The 24,945-nt window shown below is 37.4% G+C and overlaps 1 protein-coding gene across 1 annotated transcript in view; it reads left to right on the top strand.

The window, feature by feature from the left end:
* Positions 1-5,162: 5,162 nt before the first annotated feature.
* SAMD13 (sterile alpha motif domain containing 13) overlaps positions 5,163-24,945 on the top strand; it is a 39,564-nt gene continuing 19,781 nt past the window's right edge. Inside the window, exons 1-2 of the mRNA XM_057702748.1 lie at positions 5,163-5,240; positions 9,989-10,073. Coding sequence (XP_057558731.1) covers positions 5,231-5,240; positions 9,989-10,073 — 95 coding nt within the window. The 5' untranslated portion in view covers positions 5,163-5,230. The remainder of the gene's footprint in view (positions 5,241-9,988; positions 10,074-24,945) is intronic.

The raw sequence follows: 24,945 nt of genomic DNA, 5'->3' as shown, positions 1-24,945 counted from the left end.
GTGTTGATATTTTATTTTCATTTGGATGTTAAATAATTTCTTAAATTCCTTCTTATATTATTACAAATCACTTGAATACTTTGTTTAAAAATGTAGGTAAAAGGTAGAAGAAAAAAAAAAAGAAATAAGTAAATCTCCCTCTCTCTCCCTCTGCCTCTCTCTTTCTTTCTCTCTCCTTCTCATTCACAGCAGATTTTCCTATTGTTCCAGCTGATCCATCACTGAACGACTGATCCAAGATTATGAGCCATCAACATTCTATAGTCCAGTTTACATTTTAAGTGGATGATTCAAAGAGTACACAGGTAAACAGGGAGAGGGAGGCAAGACAATGACTCGCTTTACTCTTGAGCAATAAATTAGAGCTCACTTAATTCCTTCAATGATTAAAAAATAAAAAAAGCCCAAAAAAGTACCATGGGACCCATGCAATAGTAGAAAGTAAAAGAAATCTGGAAAAGCAGAGGAAACAAACAAGGAAAAGAAAATAAATCACTGAAAATCACACTAAAAGCACCAAGGAGTAGAACTTAAACTGAAGAAAACCAAACATGGATGGCAAGCTATTGAAAAAAAAAATCACATAGAATTTAGCAGACCATGACATAGAATGAAGGTGATCACAGAGAAGATGAAAGACATGGACAACAGACAATGGAGAAGTGACATATGAATGACTGTTGTCTTTGAAGATTTGAATGAATAAATGGAACTGTAAAAACTTATTTAATAGAAGAATTTTCTGAAATAAAGCAGGTCTTAAAAGTACACTTTGAAAGCGTTCACCACATTCCAAGAAAATTTAGTAAAAGCTTTTTTTTTAGAACTTCAAGGATTGAAAAAAATTTCTACAATCATCTAGGCAGAGCGAAAAAGGTCATCTTCAAAAACAAAGAAATGAGACAGATTCCAAGCAATGTTAGATGCTAGAAGAAAATGGAAAAGTGCTGAACGAATATTGAAGGGGAAAAAGAATTCTATACCTGGTCTAACTACCTTCCATGTGTAACGATAAGAGAAAGAAATTCTCAAATATGCAAGAACTCAAGAAACATAACACTTATGCAGTTCTGAAAAACTTATCAGGAAAAATATTCAAGATAATGAATAGATGAGTAACAATAATGAATTCATGAATGAGAAAGCCAAGGGGTACAAAAGGCTTGGCAATGAGCTTTGAATCTATTTATACATAAATTATGTATATTTATGTATATTATATTTAAATAACCCAGTATTCTAAGCCATAAAGATTAAATATAATTGTTATAATGCTTAAAAGAAAAATTACATAATGTAAAGAATGTTTCGATGATAATATACTTAAAGAAGAATCATATTTGCTCTCCAAACTAATAGAAAAAGGGAAGAGAAGAAGACAGTCTGTGTAGATTAATTTCATCATCTCCCATCATTTCATTTCTAAGGTAAAGTGAGAAATATAAATGTAAGCATACTATTTAATACACTTTACAACTTCCAAATTGCCAGAGTGTGGTAAGTAGCCTTCGAAAGGGGTTCCCAGTAGTCCCCACCTCCTGGTATTCATGCCCTTATGTATAGGCTGAACATAATGACAGGACTATAACAAAGAAAATGTGGCAAAATGATGGATTCATTCAGAAGTGATGCTGAAATTAGGCTATAAAAGACTGTGACTTCTGTCTTGCTTACATTCTTTCTCTGATTCTTCTCACATGCTTGCTTTCATAAAGCAATTCACGCTTGCTTTCATGTTATGAACTGCCCCACGGAGAAGCCCACATGGCAGGAAACTGAGGCTCTCAAGAGCCCATGCGGAACTAAATCCTGACAACCACCACAGGGGTGAGCGTGAAAGCAAGTGCACCCCAAGTCAAGCCTTCAGCTGAGAATGAAGCCCAGTTCAATGTGTATGAAAACTGGAGCAGTGAAAACCCTGAAGCAAGGGACTCAGCTAAAGCCATACCAAGATTCTTGACTCACAGAAAGTAAAAAATATGTATTGTTTTAAGCTGCTAAGTTTTGGGGTAGTTTGTTACACAGCAATAGATAACTAATACACAGAGGAAGATAAAAATAAAACCAAACCAAAATAAAAACAAAGACACAGTTCATAAAGCAAAACAAAGAGAAAACAAAGAAACGATAAGGATTCAAAATGGAACCAAACATAACAGATAAGATTAAACATACCTAACTGAAGTCATCTGCAGACACATGGATTGACCTAGAGACTGTCATACAAAGTGAAGTAAGTCAGAAAGAGAAAAACAAATACCATTTATTAATACATATATACGGAATCTAGAAAAATGGTACTAATGAACCTAGTGGCAGGGCAGGAATAGAGATGCAGATGTAGAGAATGGACTTGTGGACATAGCAGCGGGAAGTGGAGGCTAGGACGAATTGAGAAAATAGCATATACAGATATACACTACCATGTATAAAATAGATAGCTAGTGGGAAGCTGCCATATAGCACAGGGAGATCAGCTCATTGCTTTGTGACAACATAGAGGGGTGGGATGGGGAGCGTAGGAGGGAGGCTCAAAAGGGAGGGGAGATGAGGATATATGTATACACATAGCTGATTCACTTTGTTGTACAGCAGAAACTAACACAATGTTGTAAAGCAATTATAATCCAATAAAGATGTAAAAAAATAAAAATAAAAATACCTAACTAAAGTAATTTCAAGTAAAATAAAATAAACTCTTCTAAAAACTGATTAAGTGGGACAAACAGAGTCACTTTAAAATGGCAAAGGATATAGCTAACAATAGTTACTACTAGGGACTTCCCTGGTAGCACAGTGGTTAAGAATCTGCCTGCCAATGCAAGGGACATGGGTTCGATCACTGGTCTGGTAAGATCCCACATGCTGCAGAGCAACTAAGCCCATCTGCCATAACTACCAAGCCTGCACTCTAGAGCCCATGAGCCACAACTACTGAGCCCATGTGCTGCAACTACCGAAGCCCATGCACCTAGAGCCCGTGCCGCTTATGTTTATAAGTAAAATAGATTCTAGGTTCAGGTAAACATAAACAGGTTTTCATCTACATGAATGAGCAGTGGGACAGTCAAGTCACACAGGATGTGGGACAATTCTTTGCTGGGCAGGACTGTGCTGGGCCTTGCAAGATGTCTAGTGTCTTTGGCCCCATCAACTATTATGCAGTCCAGTAGTTCCCCATCCACAATCACCAGGACAAACAAAATCACTCTGGTAAATTTCCAAACCAACTCCTGGAGGTACTTCCATCCCAACAGATCTTGATCTTTAAGTCCAGCAGCCTCTTTTCTGTTGTCATTGGCCACTTCACTATGGCATCTGACCTGTTGACAAGCTCCTCCTCACTTCTCTTTCCTGCAGCTTTCCCTTTCCCCTCCCCCAATTCCTGCCTGATGTCATCGTCTAACTCGTCGCTGGCTCCTGCCCGCTTCTGCTGCCCTTCCTTTTTCCCCTCCACATGATCGCCAACTACCTCTCCTAAGTCATTAACTCTCAGTTCTATTTCTACACAGTATATCCAAAGTCACACTTCCAACTGTCACTTTGTCATTCAGACACAGAAAGCCTCCAGTTATACATGTCCAAAATCAGTCATCTTCTTCCAAAAACTGTTATTCCATCAGTTGTACCTATTTATGTGAATGACATCATCCACTTAATCTAGAAATGACAGCCATCTTTGATCCCTACTCCTCAATCTCACATCCATATGATTGTACCACTCTGTCCACTTGCTCCCTGAAGTATCTCATATCTGCTTCCTTTTTAACACTAGTTCAAACTATCATCACTTATAACTTAGAATATTGTCACAGCCTCCTAACTGGTACTTCTTCAATTTATCTTTTGATACTTCCACAAAAGGAATTACTGCAGACAATAATAATATTTATTAGTATTTATAAATAGTTATTTATACTTAGCATAGTGCCTGGCATATAATAAGCACTCAATTATAAAGTTTAATTATAATGTTTAATTGAGTGTTCATTATATGCCAGGTATTATACTAAGAGCTTCTCACTTCTTTTAATCTGCACAGCCACATGACAAAATAGGAACTATTCATTATTTATAGTAGGAGTTATTATTATTTAAATTTTAAAGATGAGGAAAAAGAGGTTTGGGGAGGCTAATAACTTACCTAAGATCACAGAACTAGCTCCAAAGTGACAACACCAGGATTCTATGTCTATCTGGCTTCTAAAAATCCCTGTTTTTGCTTTTTTTAATTTTTATTTTTTGGATACAACTTTCTCATATTGTCTCTAGCCTAATCACAACCTCCTATTCAGTCTCTACATCTGGCCCATCTGCCTTTTTCTTCCCACTCCATTCTTCCAGTCCATAGGTTCTTCATTTTGATTTTACTTATTTCCATATTTAGTAAAGATTTATTACCAGCTATTTCAAGGAAGTCCTTCACAGCAGGCTCCCCTCTTTCACTGAGCCCACCACATCTGACACAGCCTCCTTCTCCCCACTTTTCTTCCCAGCTGCTTAGAGAAGGGGTGGAGAAGGAAAAGAATTGCGTAGGCCAAGGGAGGAGGGGGAACTCCAACCGCAGCAGGTGCAAAAACAAAAAACTCCCTGCATCTTGAGTTTTTCTCTGCGTAACTCAGTGTTGCTTTATGGTTCCAATATAATGAACAAGCAAGTAAAAAGTGCTTTGTAAACTGTAGCGTGCTCTACAAATGTAAGGTGCAATTATTCACTCTCCCTTTGCATTCCCAGGGCTTCAACTTAGTGAGCCACAGAATAGGTGTTCCAAGCTGAGAAGGCCATGTGTGTGTTCAGGGTGAAGGGGGAGCCAGGCCCTAAATAATATGGACTTGGCCCGGGAAATCTCTACTTGGCATAACTGCCAAAACCCAGCTAAAAACTTCATCAGAGTTGCCACATGCGAGTAAGACAGAAAGAAAAATGGTCTTAAAATGAAAACCCCCAACTTAAAAGTCTCTCTAGAAGTGTTTCCCACCTCCAGCTCCTAGGAGGTTTTAAGTTCTCGCAAATGTCTTCCCTCACCTCCTCAAGCCCCCGTGCCTGTCCCGTCCCTTCCGGGCCTCTCGGCTTCCTAGCCTCCCCAGTCCTTGGACCCCCACCTCGCCCGCCCGCCGCCCGGCGGAGACTACAAGTCCCGGCGTGCCCCGCGCGCCCCGCCGGCTGCTCTGGGGCTGGGCGCGTGGCGGCCGGCGAGCTCCGCGCGGGGGAAAGCCTCCCGGCGCCGGCCATGCGGGGAGGTAAGTGATCCGCTCGTGCTGCGAGGGCACTGGGAACGCACCCATCTTCCCCCCCTCTCCAGGATGGAAGGAAACGAAGAAAGCCGTAATAAAAACCGCCCTGCCGTGCCTCGTCTCTGCTGTGTGTCCGGTGCTCCTGCAGCTTGTTGCACCCCCGAGCGTGGACTCTGTCGCCCTGGAGTGGAACCGGGGGTAGAAACGTCCCCGGCCCCGCGGAGAGCTGCGGCTCACCGGGGGCTGCGGGGCAGAGCTCTCAGGATGGCACCAGGAGGCGGCACGTCTCGGCTGGGCGCACAGCGAGCGCCACACCTCCCCTACTTCTTTTCCAAAGACGAGTCCCCAGTCTCAAAGACGAACGGTTTCTTCTTGAAAGTCTTAGCCAGAAACTTTCCCCTCTGTCACCAGTGCCACAAGCGAGTCGTTTGGCGATGGGACGGCACCTTTGGTCCAAGAGGGTCTCTGGCACGTCCTCTGCTGCCCTCTGTTCTGCCTCCACCGCCGCCTCTCCAGGCCCTCCTCATTTTCCCTTGAGACGCCCTGGGGGACCCGTTGAGCTCGGCCCTGCCCTCGGGCGACTTCTAGAGATTACTTCTGCAGCCCTGTGCACCCAGGTCTGCTCTGCGATGTGGCCTGGATGTGCCTGCGGGCTGATTCCTGCAGGCGAGGCAGGGCGGGTGGTTTCTCTGGGAGGGCACTGGCTCTCTGGGCGAAGAGTGCTGATCAATAAAATAAGCCAATCGAGGCACCAGTTTCCCGTCCTTTGCAACCCATCTTCCCTCCTATCTGAGCCCTTTCCCAAGTGTCCCCGGAAGTTCTGCTCAGAATCCCAGCACGAGGATCTCCGACGTTATCTTAGCACATCCCATGATATCCTGGATCAGAAGGTCTTGTTGGTTTGCATCTGTCTCTCTCTTACTCTAGGCTTACACACTGCACATACACACACAGACACCGTGCACACCCATTCTGCAAGCACACAAATACCACACACTACACATACCACAAACACACATATACTGCACATACAACACCCGTACATTACACAGCATACACGTACACTCATCATACGCACTACACTTATGCTGCGCACTACACACACATCAGACACCGTACTACATGCACATCAGACACCGTACTACACGCAAATACAGATAGGTTTTATTAGAGAAGAGGGTTAATATCAGTTTGTTGGAGGGAGTGAAGTGTTTGAGTACTAGTATATATACTTATACCCACAAAATGTCAGTTTATTCCAAAGTTAGAAACTAGCTGATGACTGAGACCTCCTGTTGTCAGAATTTGTGGCTCATTTTTTATAAAATGGGATTGATTTTTCACAACACCTTCTGCAACCCATACCCTTGTCTAACAGGCAAACTTTTGATCACAGCAGACGACAGAAACGGATGTTCTTTTCTATATGTAGGAAGAAATTCTTGGAGAAACTTCACAGAATCCTTACTCCTGTGAGTGTGTCTAAGGAAGAGTCAGTATAACTACATATTCTTTACCTCTCTCCTTTCAAGAACCTGATTTTTTTCTAAGCAGTGACATGACAGTGCTGTCAGGACACCTTCTTGTCTATCCCTTGCCCCCAGGACTCACAGCCCAGCCCCCTTCCATTTGAATTTAGTTGGAAAACAGTTTAGAAATTTCAGATCAAGTCCAAAAGCATTATGGAATCTGTTGGTGAAAGAGTGCTCTGTCTCTAGAAAAGTTCTTCATTTTGATCAGTGGTGGTAAAACAAACAAACAAACAAAAAATCCACCTGTTTGAGCCATGCTCAAGAAAATGGTACTCAAAAAATACAAGAACATTTAGAATTCTTTCCTAAATTATTATTATTTGCTCTTTCAAGGGGGCAATTGCAAAGACGGGCAGAGAGAGAGCACTTGAAATTTTTCTTATCGATCTTTCAAGAAGTTGAAAATTTCTAATATAATTTCTGCAATAAGTAAGGGGAAAAATTGACTTTGAATTTCAGGTTGCAAATTTAGATCATAGTTGCTGATCTTCTAGTATCCTTAAAAATTACTAAAGAAAAGGGAGACCAGCAGCTTTCCCTCAGTTCTGTCTGAAGTCTATACAGTATTACAGTAGCAGATGACTTTTTCTAGGATCCTTCTTGGGAACCTGTATTCTCTCTCCTACCTTGAGAGGTTTTGTTGACATCTTGACCTAAAAGTGTGCAGATATTGACTGGTGTTTATTTCAGTGACAACCATTTATTTTTCTAGTGTATGTACAGCACTCATGGAATGGGAATGTTTCCCTTGAGCAGTACTTCCCAGCCAAGCAAGAGAACTGTGAGATTGACTAGGGCAACTTAATCAAAAGATCACACCCAGCCTCTACTCTACCTCCCACTTTCCAGAACTGGGACTTAGGATGGTGGTGGAAGATACTATGAATTGGGGGGTTGGCACAAGATCTTTTTTTATGTAACTAATATAGTACCAGGTGCTTATAGAAAATAAGTGTTGAATTTGTTGAATTATGCTTTTTACGCAACTGGGATAAACAGTTAAAATGAAACCTCCCAGACTAATTGTTTTTGTTTTGCAGAATAAGGTTTGTTTTATTTTGAATTTTTTGCTGACTTCATCTGGTGGGATGAATGCCAAAATTAAAGAATGTGGGCGTTCTCAGGAGATCTGGTCATCTACTTTGCATCCTCTCTGAAATATGTTACTTCCTGCATAATGAAGTAAAAGGATTTTCAGCTGGGCAGTGCTTTCCTTATTCTCACAAAGAGATTACTTAAAAGCCCGCCTTGCGAACTTTTCGGTGAGTCTCTACTAGGAAGAAAGAGTAACACAGGACTGCAGCTTCTGGGTGTTCACTAGGTATAGCCCATAAGCACTAGGCTTTCTCCCATTTTCTCTTGTTTTTTCTCCCACAGGGAAGAAAAAGAAATAGCTTGACACATGGCATTCATGCTCAGAACAACAGCAAAGACATATGATGCAGAAATAACGAAGGGCAGGGAGAAAATAAGAGGCTCTTGATACAGCTTGTTTTTCTTTGAACAAGACAGGTGCAGGGAGAATTCTGCAGTCTGGGGACTCCTGATTCATTCACTTCCACTAATTGTGCTGAAGGTAGTTAGCAAAAGTGAACAGGCACACTGTAGCTTTAAAAAGTCAGCCATGAACTAGAAGGCAGTTGGTGCAGCTTGTGTGTGATTCCTAACGTCATGTTGGCTGAGAGCCAGCCTGGTTTTATTTCACTGTGTCAAATTGTACCTCCTTATTGAATTCCTTTGCCAGCCTACTTTGTGAAAGAAAACATTGGGGTTTCTTTGGCTGTTCTTGATAAGCCTATAAAAAATGACATGTTTTAGTTGCTTCTAGGTAGGTTTTCTTTTTGCTCTTCCACAGAAAAGAAAATAATAATAATAAGACAATGTAGTGTGGTGTTGCAGAGTATCATTGTGAGTGTTTTGTTTTGTTTTGTTTTGTTTCTGAGATGCTTAGAAAATGGTGAATGTGTAACAGTTTCCAACTGAAGTGAAATCATTCTTTTGGCGTGGAGCAAGCAGCACTAGCCTCTGTCTACTCTGTGACGGTGTGTGGATGTATGTTAATATCTCTATTAAATGTTGGATTTCTCTATGAATGATCTAAGTGGTTTAGCAACTGGAAGTTTGTGTGTGTGTGTGTGTGTGTGTGTGTGTGCGCGCGTGCGTGTATATATCAGCCGTGAAGATTATCCCACACAGTATTATTTGTTAATCATCTACTTCTTGAACAGTGATAAAATCTTGTGAATATACTAAATGATGCACTTGTCATGTTAGAGTAATCCCTAGGGAAAGAGTGCCGAAGTATAAAGTGATTTGAGAGGAAATGTATTTAATTTATGGCTTCAGCTGTAGAAGAACAAGCACGTTTCAGAACTAGTTTTTCTTTTTCTTTTTTCCATCAGTTTTGTTCATAGCTTTTTCATCTTCCTAATTGCATATTAATTGTGGAAGGATTTTGTTTTTTTCAGTCCTCTTCCTACTAAACAAAAAGGCAAAGTGATGGATGCTACTATATCTCCTTGAATGTTTTGATGATTTTTACATAAATCTAACGAGCTGCCTAGCCTCTCTTACACACACACACACACACACACACACCCCAGCACCACCTTTCTGTGCTAAGGGCTATCTGACATTTTTGTGAGCTTCCAGCTTTACCATAGCATGGCCATCTCAAAGACAGGTTTTTGAGGTTTTTATTGAGAATATGTGAGGTAGGGGAATACTTGCTGACAAAAGCTTTAAGTGCTCTTTTGCATCACAATGAAAAAATAGAGGAGCAGTGGGAGTGGACAAAAAAAAACAAATACAGTAAGAAAAAAAGAAATCACAGCCCTTGGTGGGAAGGGGAGGAATAGGGGGATTGTTTTTCTCGACTTTGACTCATTTATGAGTTGCAGTGTCTTAAGTGAGAGCCTGGCACCCGGAGGAAGCTATGCCAGTTCACACAGCACTTGTTTTGAACGAGGATTCAATTTCATTTGCAAATGCTTATTGTCAAGGCAGGGAGTGCCAGTACAGATGAAAGCACCCCAATCCGTCTCCTCCAATTCTTTAGGTTTAATCACATCTCTCCAATCGCTGAGGGAACTGGAGATTTAAGCAAACATACGTGAACTGGTGTGAGGCCGTAAAAGGGACCATTATGTTTCCGATTCAGAATATATAGTCTTCTCTCACTTTCTAAGAATTAAACACAAGCTTTTCTCCCTTATTGATTAGTTGCTGAAGTAAAGGAACCCTGCAGCCTCCCCATGCTATCTGTTGACATGGAAAACAAGGAAAATGGCTCTGTCGGTGTAAAAAAGTAAGTGAAACTGGCTTGTGAGTTCTGCTTCTGCAAACAACAGAGGGACTTGGGTTCTATTTTTATACTTCTTGCTTATCTACTACAGTACACTGTTTGGGGGCTGTCTTGCTTGATTGGTCTGCGCTGGCCACCAGCCTTTCCTCTCCCCGCCAGCCCCAATTGCCTTTTTCTGTATCCATTTCTAAGACAGAGATGACTCAGACATCAAACTGTGCATAAAGGGTTTGTGTATCAGGCTTTGGAACAGGGATGGTTGAAGATCCCAGCCCTGAGTTCTGTATATTGAAACAAAAACACAGAGCAAACATAGACTCTGCCTCCCAAGTCTATGGGCTACAAGGAGGGGTGGGGTGGGGGTGGGGGGAGGCAGAAAAGAGAGTTTGAGTCTTTTTGAATAAAATCACCCCTCTCAAAACTGAAAGCTATAGGGATGGAAGGAAAAAAGCATCAGTAAGGATACTAAGTTTAACAACTTCTCTGTCCTAATTTTATGAACTGTTTCTTGAATGTGAAACATTACCGTATATACCATCGTCTTCTCTTCTCTTTTTATATCTGTTCTTATAGTTGAAACTTCTGATTATATTTATTGTGAGTTATATGCTTGGTTCTTTTACATAGGAAAATTTAGTTGCATTATGTGGCGTATTCTGAAACATGCTACGTATTTCAGACTAACTCATAAAATATCTAAGTATATGAAAAAATTTATATTCTCTTTCAGGAGTTATATTTTAGCTATAACCACTTTGCTTACAAGAAGAAAGTACATTCGAAGACAGTGTGGTCTGTTTCATTTTTTCCACGTCATTTAGTTTAAAATTGCCTTCAACTTGAGCTATGGAAGAAACTAATTAAATGTAAGCCATAGAAGCTGTGATGCCTAAATGAGGAAATAGTGTGCTATATATGTTTATGAATAGAAGGTGTATTTCACATTAAAGTTACACTAAACTTAGTAAAATCTGCTTTTAAAAACTCTCCTGTAATTTGTATATCAGTGCCACGCTTATTCCCATTTTTGAAGTTTGGGGTAGGTGGATGGAGGAGGAATGAAAGGAACAGATGCTTTTTTTAATGTATTAGATCAGCTGTTTCCAGTAGTACTCTGAGCAGTGATGAAAATGGCCTACACATTTACTGTCCACAATGGTAGCCCCGAGCTGCATGTGGCAATTAAAAACTTGAACTGTGATTAATGTAACTGATGAACTGGACTTTTAATTATACTCAATTTAAATCAATTTTAAAAGTTAACAGCATCATTGAAATATAATTGACATATAATAAACCGCATGTATTTAAAGTATAAAATTTGATAAGTTTTGGCATTTGTATACACCCACGAAAACCATTACCAAAATTAAGATGACAAACATATCAATCACCCCCAAAGCTTCCTCGTAAACGTTTGTAATCTCTCCTTCCTGCCCTTCCCTGCCCTCGTGTCCCCAGGCAACCACTGATATGCTATCACTGAAGATTAGTTTATTTTTTCTAGCTTTTTATATAAATGGAATTATTCAGAATGCACTATGTTGGGGGAGGGAAGGGATCTGGTTTCTTTCAGCCAGAATAATTAATTTGGGATTTATTCATGTTATAGTGTGTGTCAATATTCGTTGCTTCTATTACTGAGTAATATTTTGTTGTATGGATATACAATACTTTGTTCACTGTTTATCTACCCACTTGTTGATAGACATTTGGGTCTTTTCCATTTTTTAGGGATTACAGTCAAAGCTGCTTTGGTCACTTGTGTACAGGTCTATGTGTGGACATATGCATTTCTCTTGGATAAATATCTAGAAATGAAGTGGCTGGGCTATGTGGTGGGTGTATGTTAAACTTTGTAAGAAATTGTCAAACTGTTTTTCAAACTAGTTGTCCCATTTTACATTCCCACCTGCAGTGTGTGAGCAATCCAGTTGTTCTATATCCTCAAGAACTTGGTATGATCAGTCTTCTTTATTTCATTAGGTGTGGTTTTAATTTTCATTTCCCTATTGACTGATGCTGTTGAGCATTTTTTCATGTGCTTATTTTACCCATAGATCATCTTAACTATTGTTCAAATCTTTTGCCCAGTTTTTATTGGGCTGGTTTTTTAATATATTATTGTGTAGAGTTTTTATACATTCTGAATACAAGTCCTTTATCATATACATGATTTGAAAATATTTTCTTGTGGTGTGTGATTTGTTTTTTTCATTCTCTCTACAGTGCCTTTCAAAGTGCAGAAGTTTTAAATTTTGATGAAGTCCAGTTCGTCAATTTTTTATTTTATGGATAGTGCTTTTAGTGTCACATCTGAGAAATATTTGCTTCACCCAAGGTCACAAAGATTTTCTCTTATGTTTTCTTAGATTTGGGACTATGATTTTTTTATTTAATTTTTGTGTATGGTGTGGGATAAGGATTAAAGTCTTTCTGTTGATGGTGGTCACGGTGGTTGATTTTTTTGCCTGTGGATATGCAATTGTTGAATTGTCTCTGCAACTTTGTTGAAAAATAATTGGTCATATATGTGTGGATCTATTTCTGGACTCTTTTATTCCATTGATATTTTGTGTATATATTTATGCCAATACAACACTATTTGGATAACTATAGCTTTATAATAAATCTGGAAATCAGGTAATATTATCCATCCAACTTTGTTCTTTTTTGGAAATTGTTTTGGCATTTCTAGGTCCTTTGCATTTCCATATAAATTTTAGAATCAGCTTGTCAATTTCTACCAAAAAATGCCTGCTGGTGATTTGATTGGCATTGCATTGAATTAGAAATCAATTTAAGGAGAATTGACATCTTAACAATATTGTGTCTTCCAACTCATTAACACGGCATTTTTCTCCATTTACTTAGGTCTTCTTTAATGTCGCTCAGCAATGTTTTGTAGTTTTCAGTGTGCAGGTCTTGCACATCTTTTGTCAGATATATCCCTATATATTTCATATTTCATATTTTTATGCTGTTATTAATGGTAGTGCATTTTAAATTTAAATTTCCAATAGTTTGTTGCTAGTATATAGAAATACAGTTTTTTTTATATCAACCTTGTGTTCTACAACCTTGCTAAACTCACTTATTACTTCTAGTGGCTTTTTCATAGATTCTATCAGATATTTAACATAGACAGTTATGTCCTGTGAGTAATGACAGTTTTACTTTTTCCTTACCAGTGTGGATGCCTTTCATTTCTTTTCTTCTACCTTTCCAGTGTGGATGCCTTTCTTTTCTTCTTTTCTACATTATTGCACTGAATAGAACCTCCAGTAAAAAGTTGAATAGAAGCAGTAAGATTAGACATCCTAATCTTGTTCATGATCTTAAAGAAAACATTCACTCTTTTTCTTCTATATACAATGTGTCTTTTTTCTGTTTTTTAAATTAATTAATTAATTAATTAATTTTATTGACTGTGTTGGGTCTTCATTGCTGCGTGCTGGCTTTTCTCTAGTTGTGACCAGTGGGGACTACTCTTTGTTGTGGTGAGCAGGCTTCTCACTGCGGTTGCAGAGCATAGGCTCTAGGCACGTGGGCTTCAGTAGTTGCGGCACATGGGCTCAGTAGTTGTGGCCCATGGGCTCTAGGGCTCATGGGCTTCAGTAGTTGTGGCTCATAGGCTCTAGAGCGCAGGCTCAGTAGTTGTGGCACATGGGCTTAGTTGCTCTACAACATGTGGGATCTTCCCGGACCAGGGATTGAATCCAAGTCCCCTGCATTAGCAGGCAGATTCTTAACCACTGCACCACCAGGGAAGTCCGTCTGTCTGTTTTTAAAATTTTCTCTTTATCATTGATTTTTGAGAAATTTGATTATGAGACCTAGTGTAGTTTTCTTCATCTTTCTTGCATTTAAAGTATTTGTTTGTTTGTTTAGGATCTGTGAGCTTTGTTTTCATCAAGTTTAGAAATTTTCAACCATTATTTCTCAAATTTTTTTGGCCCCCATCCACTTCTCCTTTGGAGATTCCAATTATAGGTTTATTTAATCACTTGATATTACCCCACAATGCACTGATGCCCTGTTAATTTTTTTCCAGTCTTTTTTCTGTGTTTCATTTTGGTTAGTTTCTATTGCTTTTCCTTGAAGCTCACTAATCTTTTCTTCTGAAATGTATAATCCCTTGTTAATCCCACCCAATGCATTTTTCATTTCAATGTAGTTTTCATCTCTAAAAGTTTAACTTGGTCTTTTTTTTTTATATTTTCCATATCTTCACTTAACATATCTTCCCTCTAGCTTCTGAACATATGAAATGTCATAATAATTGTTTCAATGTCCTTGTCTACTAACTCTATCATTTCTCAGTCGTTTCAGTTGATTGGTTTTTCTTTTCATTATGGGTCATATTTTTCTGCTTCTTTGAATGCCTGGTAATTTTTTGATTGAATGTCAGTTATTTTGAATTTTACCTTGTTCAGGCTGGATTTTTTTGTATTCCAATAAATATTCCTGATCTTTGTCCTGGGGTGTGCTTAAATTACTGGGAAACAAGCAATTTGATCCTTTTAAGCTTGATTTTAAGTATTGTTAGGTAGGACCAGAGCTGTATTTAATCTAATCTTACTCTTATTGAAGTAAGACTCACCTTTGTACTCTAACCAATGCTCCTGAATGATGAGATTTTCCTCTCTGGCAGATAGAAACAGGCACTGTTCCCACCTCTGTGTAATCTCTAAGGACTGTGGTCTCTAATGCTTTTTCATGGTTCTTTCGCCACGTGAGCCTGTTTCCTCACATGTATGTGATAATCAGTACTCTGCTGAGCACTTGAAGGGAAGTCTCTACACATCTCCAGAGTTCTCTCTGTGTAGCTCTCTCCTCTCTAGAACTCTGCCTCAGGCACAGCCTAAAATCTCTCTTCAGGCAGTAAGTGGATAGGGCTTACCTTTCTTGTTTCCCATCCTTCAGGGATCACTGTTCTTTATTGCCTGTGTCCAATGCCTTGAGTGCCACTCTCATACATCTTGTCTATTTTTTTAGTTGTTTTAGGCAGAAGGTTAAATCTGGGCCTTGTTGCTCCATCTTGATCAGAAATAGTTCCAGTTAATTTATATAACCAAGGGGCTATGGGCTAACCTGATGGGCAGAGTAGAGTTAGATTATAATACAGAATCCCTAAAACATGGAGTCTTAAGGCTCTTTCTGAGATCTGCCCAAATTGGGGCTCACAATTGCTTCCATTTTGTTTTCCAAGTATGGAAAATATAGTTGCTTTACTAGGGAATGTACTTTACAAAGGATCATTTCCAAAAAAGCCTAGGATAATATGGCCCTTATTCACTAGCCATGTGCCCCTGATCAAAGCTTTTGTTTTACAAGGCTGTTATTTACAGAGTCCCTTCTCTGTGTCTAGCACTTTGTGTGAACCTTGTTAATCCTCGCAACCATATTTTGAGGTATGTGCTATAATTCCCATTTTATAGTGGAGAAAACCAAAGCTTCAGGAGGTAAAAGATCTTTTAAGAGTTCACAGCTAATAAGTGCTGGCTTTGGAATTTAGGTTTAAGTCTGACTCTGAAGCTTGAGTCTTTTCTTCTGCAATGGGGTGACTAGGTTGTCAAAGGTGGCTTTCAGTATCTTTTACCAGAGGCATGGCTGTCACTACCAGGAGGCTATAAAAGCCTATCTTTGTCTCCAAGATTTGTAGATGATGCAAACATTCAATAATATGACTGTAACTTAACAAAGACAGGACTTCCCTTTCCAAAATGGCATATTTCTTCTAAGTTCAGAGTATTTTAAAGTCTTTTCTAAGTACGCTACGCCAGTAATTTCTCAAAGTTGAGTTTGTATCACTTGGCGATACAGATTGCTGGGCCACAGCTCCAGAGTTTCTGATTCAGTACACCTCAGGGGCCTGGGAATTTGCCTTTTACCATGTTCTCTGGTGATGTTGATGCTGATGTCAGGAGACTTTGGGAAACAATTTGGCATTATTTCCAAGTGTTGAACCATAAAATATTTTATAACTTAACTCTGTTTCTGGATATATACCAGTGCTGCTCAATAGAATTGACACTTGAGCCACATATGTAATTTAAAACTTTCTAGGGGTCATATTTAAACAGATGAAATTAATTTTAATATATTTTATATTTGAATGAAAATACCCAAAATGTTATCATTTTAATATGTAAGCAATATATTGATTGATTGAGATATTGAGATAGTTTATATTTTTTGTGCTAAATTTTGTAAATCCAATATGTATTTTATAAAGTATATCTCAATTTGGATGCAAAATTTTTATTAGAAATACTTGATCTCTATTAGATTGCATAAAATTTTCAATTGAAAAAGTAGAATCACATACCCTAATAATTCCAAACATACCTAAAATCCCAATAAATTAATCAAGTACCAGAAATTATTTTCTTTTAATATATATGCATGAACATTGACATAACTTGATTCTTCTTTTTAGAAGATCTGATCTGACTTTGAAGCAATAGCATATCAATTTCAAAACTCCCTCTGTCCAAATTAAATAAATTTACCAACCTTTAAGTCATATTTTTAACATTAATTCAAAAGGGTATTGCATAAATTTATTAGCAACTATAAATTTATCAATATCAGTAAGTCATTCTTCAAATTTTTCTTAAAGTTGATTTATGTTAGAAAAATGTAAAATTATTTTTATTGTATTGTACTCTGAAAGGTTTCAATTTCAACACAAAATTTTGTGCCTGTTTAGCTAGGTTACAAATCAGTATTTCCTTTTTTTTTTCTTTTTAGGAGGTTCAAATTAAGCCCATATACACGTAGTCTGATATCAATGAGAAAATATAAATTACTCTGCCATTTTTTTGTCTTTAATTATTGAATATTTGGGAAGCATTTTTTGTTTGTTTGTTTTAATGACATCTTGAATTGGACTTAACAATACAATAAATCTTTGTATATTTCCTGCATGACTTAACCAGCAAGTATTGGCAAAGAACACAGATCGTTAAATGTATCGTATTCTATTTCTTTTAAGAGTTCCGTTGTCTGGCGTTGATCCATAGCATTTGCAAATATTTACTGAATGATTTAGCAGTGGTCTCCATGCCACTCTTCAGGAATCTGTTCTAGAGAACTGAACATGAGTATTGTACAGTAGAATGAAGCAATGAAACATGTCTCTTGTTTTAAAATTACGTTAAATCCAGATTTTTTTAAACCTAATGTGGCTGAAGTACCATCCATCAGGATAGGATTTAATTTTTTCAAATATAGCTGAAATTATTCTTTGACAGATATAAATTTTTTTTAAATATTTAAACTATGAGGTTAGCTTTTCATGCCATAAATTGACAACATTTCTTCATAAATTTGGAAGTCTTTTGAGACAAAGCAGACCCCCAGTATTAATTGGGCAGTGTCTTTGATGTTGCACTACTCATCTTAAGCTGAAGAAAAGTAGTTGTGTTTTTCCAAATTTGAGTCAATTGATCTTAGATATTGTTAAAAAGATTTTATATTCTTTGGGCAATTGTTTGATGGCTTGATTGAAAAATTTATCACTTTTGGTGAACTGCCTTTTTATTATTTTCTCATAATATTCTAACAAAACTGAATATAACCACATATCTATGGGAAAAAATGTTTTCTTTTTTGTTCAAGAATCCAAGTTGTTTATAACTGGACAAATTTATAAGCTCAGATTCCGTTTAAAATCACTTCAAAATGTTTTATTGTACGTTTAATTTTGATTACAGGTGACTAATGTCATCAATTCTTTTTGATTATTGAGAAGCAAGTTACCAAATTCACTATGTCTTTGCTAAAAATGTCTCTTAATGTTGTCCATTTTTTACACAACAAACAAACAGCTTTTTTCCTTTTGCTCTGCTCCAACAAACTGCAATTGCTGTTCATCATGAAATCTCTAACATACTTTCAGCCAGGCTCCTTTTTTCTTTACTGTTCTGGTTCTAGTGCTAGTTTCTGCATCTTTTTTAAATTCTGCATCAGTAGTACACCTCCTTTTTAAATTTTAAAATTTACCTATACTTATTTTTAACTAAAAATATTTAATTACATTATAATTAAAATAGTAAGACAATTATCAACTACAACATATGAAGAGATTCTTATAACTTGTGCTATCTGCATCAAACATATTTCAGTATTACATGGGTGCATAGAAAAGATCATTTGACCTAAATCAGTGTTTAGACATCAGCTAGACTGGCCACATGTTTATGTGTAAAACTAGAGAGGAGACATGCCTCTGGATAGGACTTCAGTTCAACAGTAGTATCCTGGGTGATGCAACGGTTAAATAAAATGTTGTCACACCAAAACAGTGAAGTTGTGTTTATCAGAAACATCCTTTATACCTGTTCAAGTTTTAAAATTTAAATTTAAACTAATTAAAATGAAAGAAAATTAAAAACTCAGTTTCTTAGTCAAACTTTTAATGCTCAGCCGCCACATGTGATTAGAGACTACCATATTGCACAGGTATGTAGCCAAGACAAGCTCTTGCACATGTGCACAGGGAGAAAAGTTAAATGAATACAAGGTTGAGGATAATGATTACCTGAGGTCAGGGATATAGGGGTGGGATAGATATAATTATTGTCAATTTTATAGTTTTTATTTTGCCTGGTAGGTTTATGGTGTTTATTAAATTTTAAAATAACTAAGTAATTAAGAGGGAGCCATCTTAATAGTTTGGAATATGTCCTTCTAGACAGTTTCTATATAAATACTCTCTGTATCCATATATATAATATGTATATAAAGGACACATAAACCTTTATTGAACAAATAGGATCATAGTGTTCTATTATTGTGGATTTCAGATGCACAGATTTGGGAATTAATCAAAACCTTGGTACATGACACTCTTACCATTGATCTATGTTTAGCTATGATAGATCCATGTTAGAATTTTCAATAAATTCTAAAAAAAATTCTAGGTGTTTTACATGTATGTGCATATCTGTACAACTTACAAGTATACAATGTGAATTTTTTTTTCCCAGTTAGTCTTACTCCCTTTTTCATCAGTTGGTCTTTTTTCCCTTCTTCTGTTTTCTCCTAGGATGGAGGAGGAATCAATGTTCCCACACAATAGATGGTTATAGTAAGTTAGCAGCTTTTCAACAGCAAGGAGTTTGTCTCCCCACCACTACCACCACGCCCCTCATCCCTCAGTGGAGAAGCTCTACTGCAGTAGAAAGTTTACAGCAACAAAGTTTAGCGACTTTCAAAAGAAACTATTTCTTATTAAAACCATGCCTTTTCTTGCACGTGTATCTCACCATGTTCCTCTGCCTCTGTGTTCAGTTTGTTGTTTTATTATGAAGCAAAGACTTTTTAAATTTTGGAACTAACATTTGTTTTATAATCAGGAAAGTAATACTTAGTAATGAATGTTGAAAAGTTTTGAACTCACATTAATATTAAAACACTAACTTTTAAAATATTGAGGTACAATTGACATATGTAACATATTAGTTTCAGATGTATGACATAATGATTCATTATTTCTGTATACTGTGAAATAGTCACCATGGCAAGTGTAGTTAGCATCCATCACCATAGAGTTACACTTTTTTTGTTCTTCTGATGAGAATTTTTAAGATCTACTGTCTTTAACAACTTTCAAATATATGATGCAGTATTATTAATTATAGTCACCATGCTATATGTCACATCCCCATGACTTATTTATTTTATAACTGGAAGTTTGTACATTTGGGGCACTTTTACCCATTCTGTGCACTTCTCGCCCCCTGCCTCTGGCAACCAGCAGTCTGTTCTCTGTATCTATGATTTTGGTTTTTAATTTTTTTTTTAAATTTTGTGTTTAGATTCCACATACAAGTGAGATGATGTATTTGTCTTTCTCTGTCTGACTTATTTCACTTGCATAATGCCCTCAAGGTCCACTACATATTTTCAGAAATAAGACTTTCTTCATTTTTATGGCAGAATACTATTCCATTGTATATGTATACCACATTTTCTTTACCCATTTATCATTCGATGGACATTTAGGTTGCTTTCATGTCTTGGCTATTGTAAATAATGCTGTAATTAATTCCGGGGATGGGGTGGGGGGGGGTCCATATATCTTTTTGATTTAGTGTTTTTGTTTTCTTCAGGTAGATATCCAGAAGTAGAATTGCTGGATTGTATGGTAGTTCTATTTTTAATTTTTTTCAGGAACCTCCCTACTCTTTTTCCACACTGGCTGCACCAATTTACATTCCTACCAACAGTGCACAAGGGTTCCCGTTTCTCCTCGTCCTTGCCAACACTTGTTATTTCTTTTTGATAATAGCCATTCTAAAGGGTATGAGGTGATATCTCCTTGTGGTTTTGGTTTGCATTTCCCTGATAATTAATGATGTAGAACATCTTTTCATACACCTGTTGGCCATCTGCATATCTTATTTGGAAAAAATGTCTTTTCAAATCCTCTGTCCATTTTTTAATTAGGTTATATATTTTTTTCTGTTGAGTTATATGTATTCTTTATATATTTTGGATTTGCAAATATGTTCTCCTATTTAGTAAGTTGCCTTTTCATTTTGTTGATGGTTTCCTTTGTTGTGCAGAAGATTTTTAGTCTGATGTAGTCCCACTTGTTTATTTTTGCTTTTGTTGTCTTCGCTTTTGGAGTCAGATCCAAAAAAATCATCTCCAAGACTGATGTCAAACTGCTTACCATTTAGGTTTTCTTCTACAAGTTTTATGGTTTCAGGTCTTACATTCAAATCTTTGATCCATTTTGAGTTAATTTTTGTGTATGGTGTAAGATAGTGGTCCAGTTTCATTCTTTTGCACATGGCTCTCTTGTTTTTCCAGCACCATGTTATTGAGGAGACTATTCTTTCCCCAGTGTATATTCTTGACTCATTTGTCATAAATTAATTGGCCATAAATGCATTAATGCTAACTTTTGAAATAGCCCTCTCTGAAGGCTGTTAAGTATTAAATATTAAGCTAATTATTAATTTAAAGAAGTTGTCATTTTTGCCCATGTGAATTAGAGGATTAAGAGGTGAATGATAGAAGTAAAATATTAGGATGGAGTTAGAAATTATTATTGGTATTGCTAGAATTTTAAGACTCTGACTTCATTGTAAAATTATCAAAGAGACTTTTCATATAACAAAAATAACAATGGCTGCTATAACTTACCTCATAAAAAAAATCCAACAATGTTTACATGTACAGCAACCCACACATCAGTCAGGTGTTTAAGAGAAGCCATCACATCTAGGGTTAAATAAATAACTTCACAGTTATTTGCCTGGCAGTCTTGCCAGACTCCTTAGGGAAGGAGGAAGAGGAAACTGTTAGAAGTAATTCTGTGTCTGATCACTTCAGCTTTTGTTCATTTACTCATATTCCTGTCCTTTGTGTTGTCAAATAAATAATCATCAGTCCTTAGATGTATGTTCTTCGAAAGCAATGAGGACACTGTAACCAGCTTGCTAGGTAATTCCTGAGTATTCTGTTTCATTCACTTTTCCCAGACCCCACAGCCACACTGCCTGATTCTGTCTGAACACAGTTGGTGATGGTTCCAGGGAACAGCAATCTGGAACAGGGAGTGATTGTGATGTAAGATACCACTATACTAAAAGCATAGGAAAATAAAACTCCCAAGACAGTTTAAGTGGTTAAATACGAAATACTTCTTAACAGGAAGTTAAGGAAAGAAGGAAGGAAGGGAGGGAAGGAGGGAAGAGGAAGTGAGGAGGAGGAAGAGAGAAAAGGAGAGGAAGGGAGGGGAGTAAACTGAACCACTAATTCTAACCTGAAAAATGACCTTTCTGATCAGGATCTGATGTCTTAACCCTTCTGCAAAGTGCTGTATGTATGGATTCTTGAATACAGAGAATATATGGTAGTAAACAGTGATGCTTGTAATTCGTACATTTTTATTTCTCTTAGTGAAGCTAAGGTTAATTCCTTAGTATGTTATGGCTGTCTGCTCATTCTGACATATGGTGTATTGTCTACTCAACTGCCCTGACAAAATACCATAGACTGCTTGGCTTAAGCATCAGAAATGTATTTCTCACCATTCGGGAGGCTGGGAGCCCAAGATCAAGATGCTGCCTGATTCAGTTCCTGGAGAGGGCTCTCTTCCTGGCTTGTACGTGGTCACTTTCTCACTCTATCCTTACATGGATTTCCCTCGCTGCGTGCATGCAAATCTTACAAGGCCACCAATCCTATTGGATTAGGACCCCACCCTTGTGACTTCATTTAACCTTAATTGCCCTCTCTTCTAAAAGCCCTAGCCCCAAATATGATCACTTTGAGAGGTTAGGGCTTCAACATATGAATTTTGGGGGTGGGGTGGGGGACACAATTTAGTCTTATCATATGGTCTTATGATAAAAGGTTGGTTATATTTGGTTATTCCCTTAAATTAAATGACAACTTGGGTTAAGGATTGAGTTTGTTCACTTTTTTGACTTGTACCATTTTGTCCATTATAATTTCCTTAAGGACGTGTACATTTCAGAAGAGTAAAATGAGTAAAACTGTAGAGTCAGCTAAGCATAGCATCATATTTTTAACATAAAAACAATAGGAGTTCCAGTAAAAGCCAGCAGAATTCACAAACATGCATTATATATTTTCTATACATTAGCAGCTCTGAAGGATTGCTGTTTCCCACATAGATTCTGGCATGCTACTGATATCCCTACAGAAGGAAACCCGAGTTTGTCTCAGCATTAAAGCCGCACTAAGTCCTTTGGAATAGTGACCACTGTGCTGTGGCTCAGAGCAGAGAGGGAAAGTTCTTCCAGCAATCCGTGTGCAGTTGTCTTTAGTATTATTGAGCTGGATATGAAACATTTATATGTTTGTGTTTAGCATGAGTGTGGGCATCTGATAGTGAATAAAAAACAGAAATTCATGAGTCCTCTTGAAAGGAGTGTCCTTATTTACACTAGTTCAGATGTCTTTATTTGTATTAAAAGTTGAGAACAGGTGGGGAAAGGGGCAGATTTGTTTTCAGAAAGATGGGGTGGGGTGTTTGTGAGACATTCCCAGCAGAGATATGCCAAGGACAGAGTGCCATGTGATTTCAGAGGAAAGCCATGAGCCTGAGGGAAGATGCCTGTTACAGAGGAAAGAAATGATGCAGGAAGATGGCCCGTCTGTTCCTGGGACCTGATCTTGCTGTTGCTGCTGATTCAGGGCTGCACACACCTAGCACAGCCTGACTCACACTGCCCTCCTTCCATCTAGCTGTTCCTCCTGTTCCTTACCTGCTTTTTGGATTAGGGCAGGGAACACATATGACCATCTTCACCATGCAGTTGACTTGAGATTTTCCTTTTCACCAGACTAGTCCCCAAGGCTTATCAAGTGCCTGGCTCATCGTGGGCAAGTTAAAATTAATTAATGATTGGAATGAGAGATTGATTGGGGTTATTAGGAAGGAGACATTTAACCAGTATCTTTTAAAAATGAGTAGGGTTCTCATCCTTGGCAGTTGAACAGACAGGGCTTTGAGTAGCATAACTAAAGCTGTGGATATGGGAAGGTCCAGGATGTTGACTGGTTGGATTTCAGTACAAACTTGGAATTGGAAAGAAGCCTGGAAAATTATGTTTGAATTAAATCCCTGAACACCAAGCTAAAGAAGCTGGAATATACAGAAGAGTTATTTGCTTTTTCAACACTTTCATTGCTTGACTATGCTGCAGCTAAATGCAGTCAACTCTTATTTAGCTGGGTATTAAAAAATGAAAAATGTCCTGTCAAGAAACTCTGAATCATCCTTTCTCTTTTTCCGGCTATCTTTCAGCCAGATCCCTGCTTGTTAGCATGAAGGGAGAGGGAGAAAAAATTGGAGATAAAACTAAACCTCATTTGGTTTCTTCATTCTTAGCTATGTCACAGGCAAAGAGAGCAATGTTAATTTATTACAATCAGAATTGTATTGCTTTTAGCCAAAGGCTGTTTTAAGATCTGAGCAAAGAGTAGCTTAATTTAATTTTTGAAAATAAGTTATAAATATCAAGGTGGTACAAAGTTAGAGTGCATTTCTGTGTGGAAACACAAGTAACATTGAGAATTAGTTTTATAAAAGGAGTAGCATGATAAATAAATATATCACCATAATATATTAACTAGTAGAAAGTAACTGTTGCTCTGAACTTTAAAGCAGAAATGCAATTAATAAGTATAGTGGGGTTTTGAACTCACATACGGGCTGTATTTATCCAGTTTCCTTTTGGTCTGATCAACCCTCAGAATCTATAATACCATAAGTACCATAAAATATACACATGCTAAATTCCAAGAAAGAATTTCAATTATTTTTCACCTGCCTCCCCTAATATATATATATATATACACACACACACAGACACACATATATAGGGGAAATGAAGACTTTTGCTGCTAACACTTAAAATTATCATGGTCCAACGTGAAAATGTTCATCATAAGGTCTCAATCGGCATGTATCTGCCAAATGTGTTATTTATTGCATTTCTGTCCTCATGATTGTGTCTCTTTAGCTCTCTCTAAAAGTGAGGTGATTGTTTAATTAAGGGATGATCAGTTCCTAGTGTGAATTATTCACGCATGATGTAATTTTTATCCATACATGATGTACCCAACCATATACACAGGGACTGAAAGGTGACTGTGTTAAATGGAAATACTGATTTGATTAAGTGATGGGATTGGAGACAAATTCTGCCCTTCATTTCTTGCTAGTTTTTTGTAATAAGGTAAAATACATATATATATTTTATAGCCTCCATGCCTAGAAAAACATTCATGAATTTATCTTTATACATTATATTGTAGGAAATATTTTGCTATGACAATAATGAATAATAAATGTTGAATGATAATGGAACTTTTATATCTG

The sequence above is a fragment of the Hippopotamus amphibius genome, chromosome 1 (genome assembly GCF_030028045.1).
Source record: "Hippopotamus amphibius kiboko isolate mHipAmp2 chromosome 1, mHipAmp2.hap2, whole genome shotgun sequence".
Classification (NCBI taxonomy): Eukaryota; Metazoa; Chordata; class Mammalia; order Artiodactyla; family Hippopotamidae; genus Hippopotamus; species Hippopotamus amphibius.
This window is presented reverse-complemented; position numbering and strand designations above follow the sequence as displayed.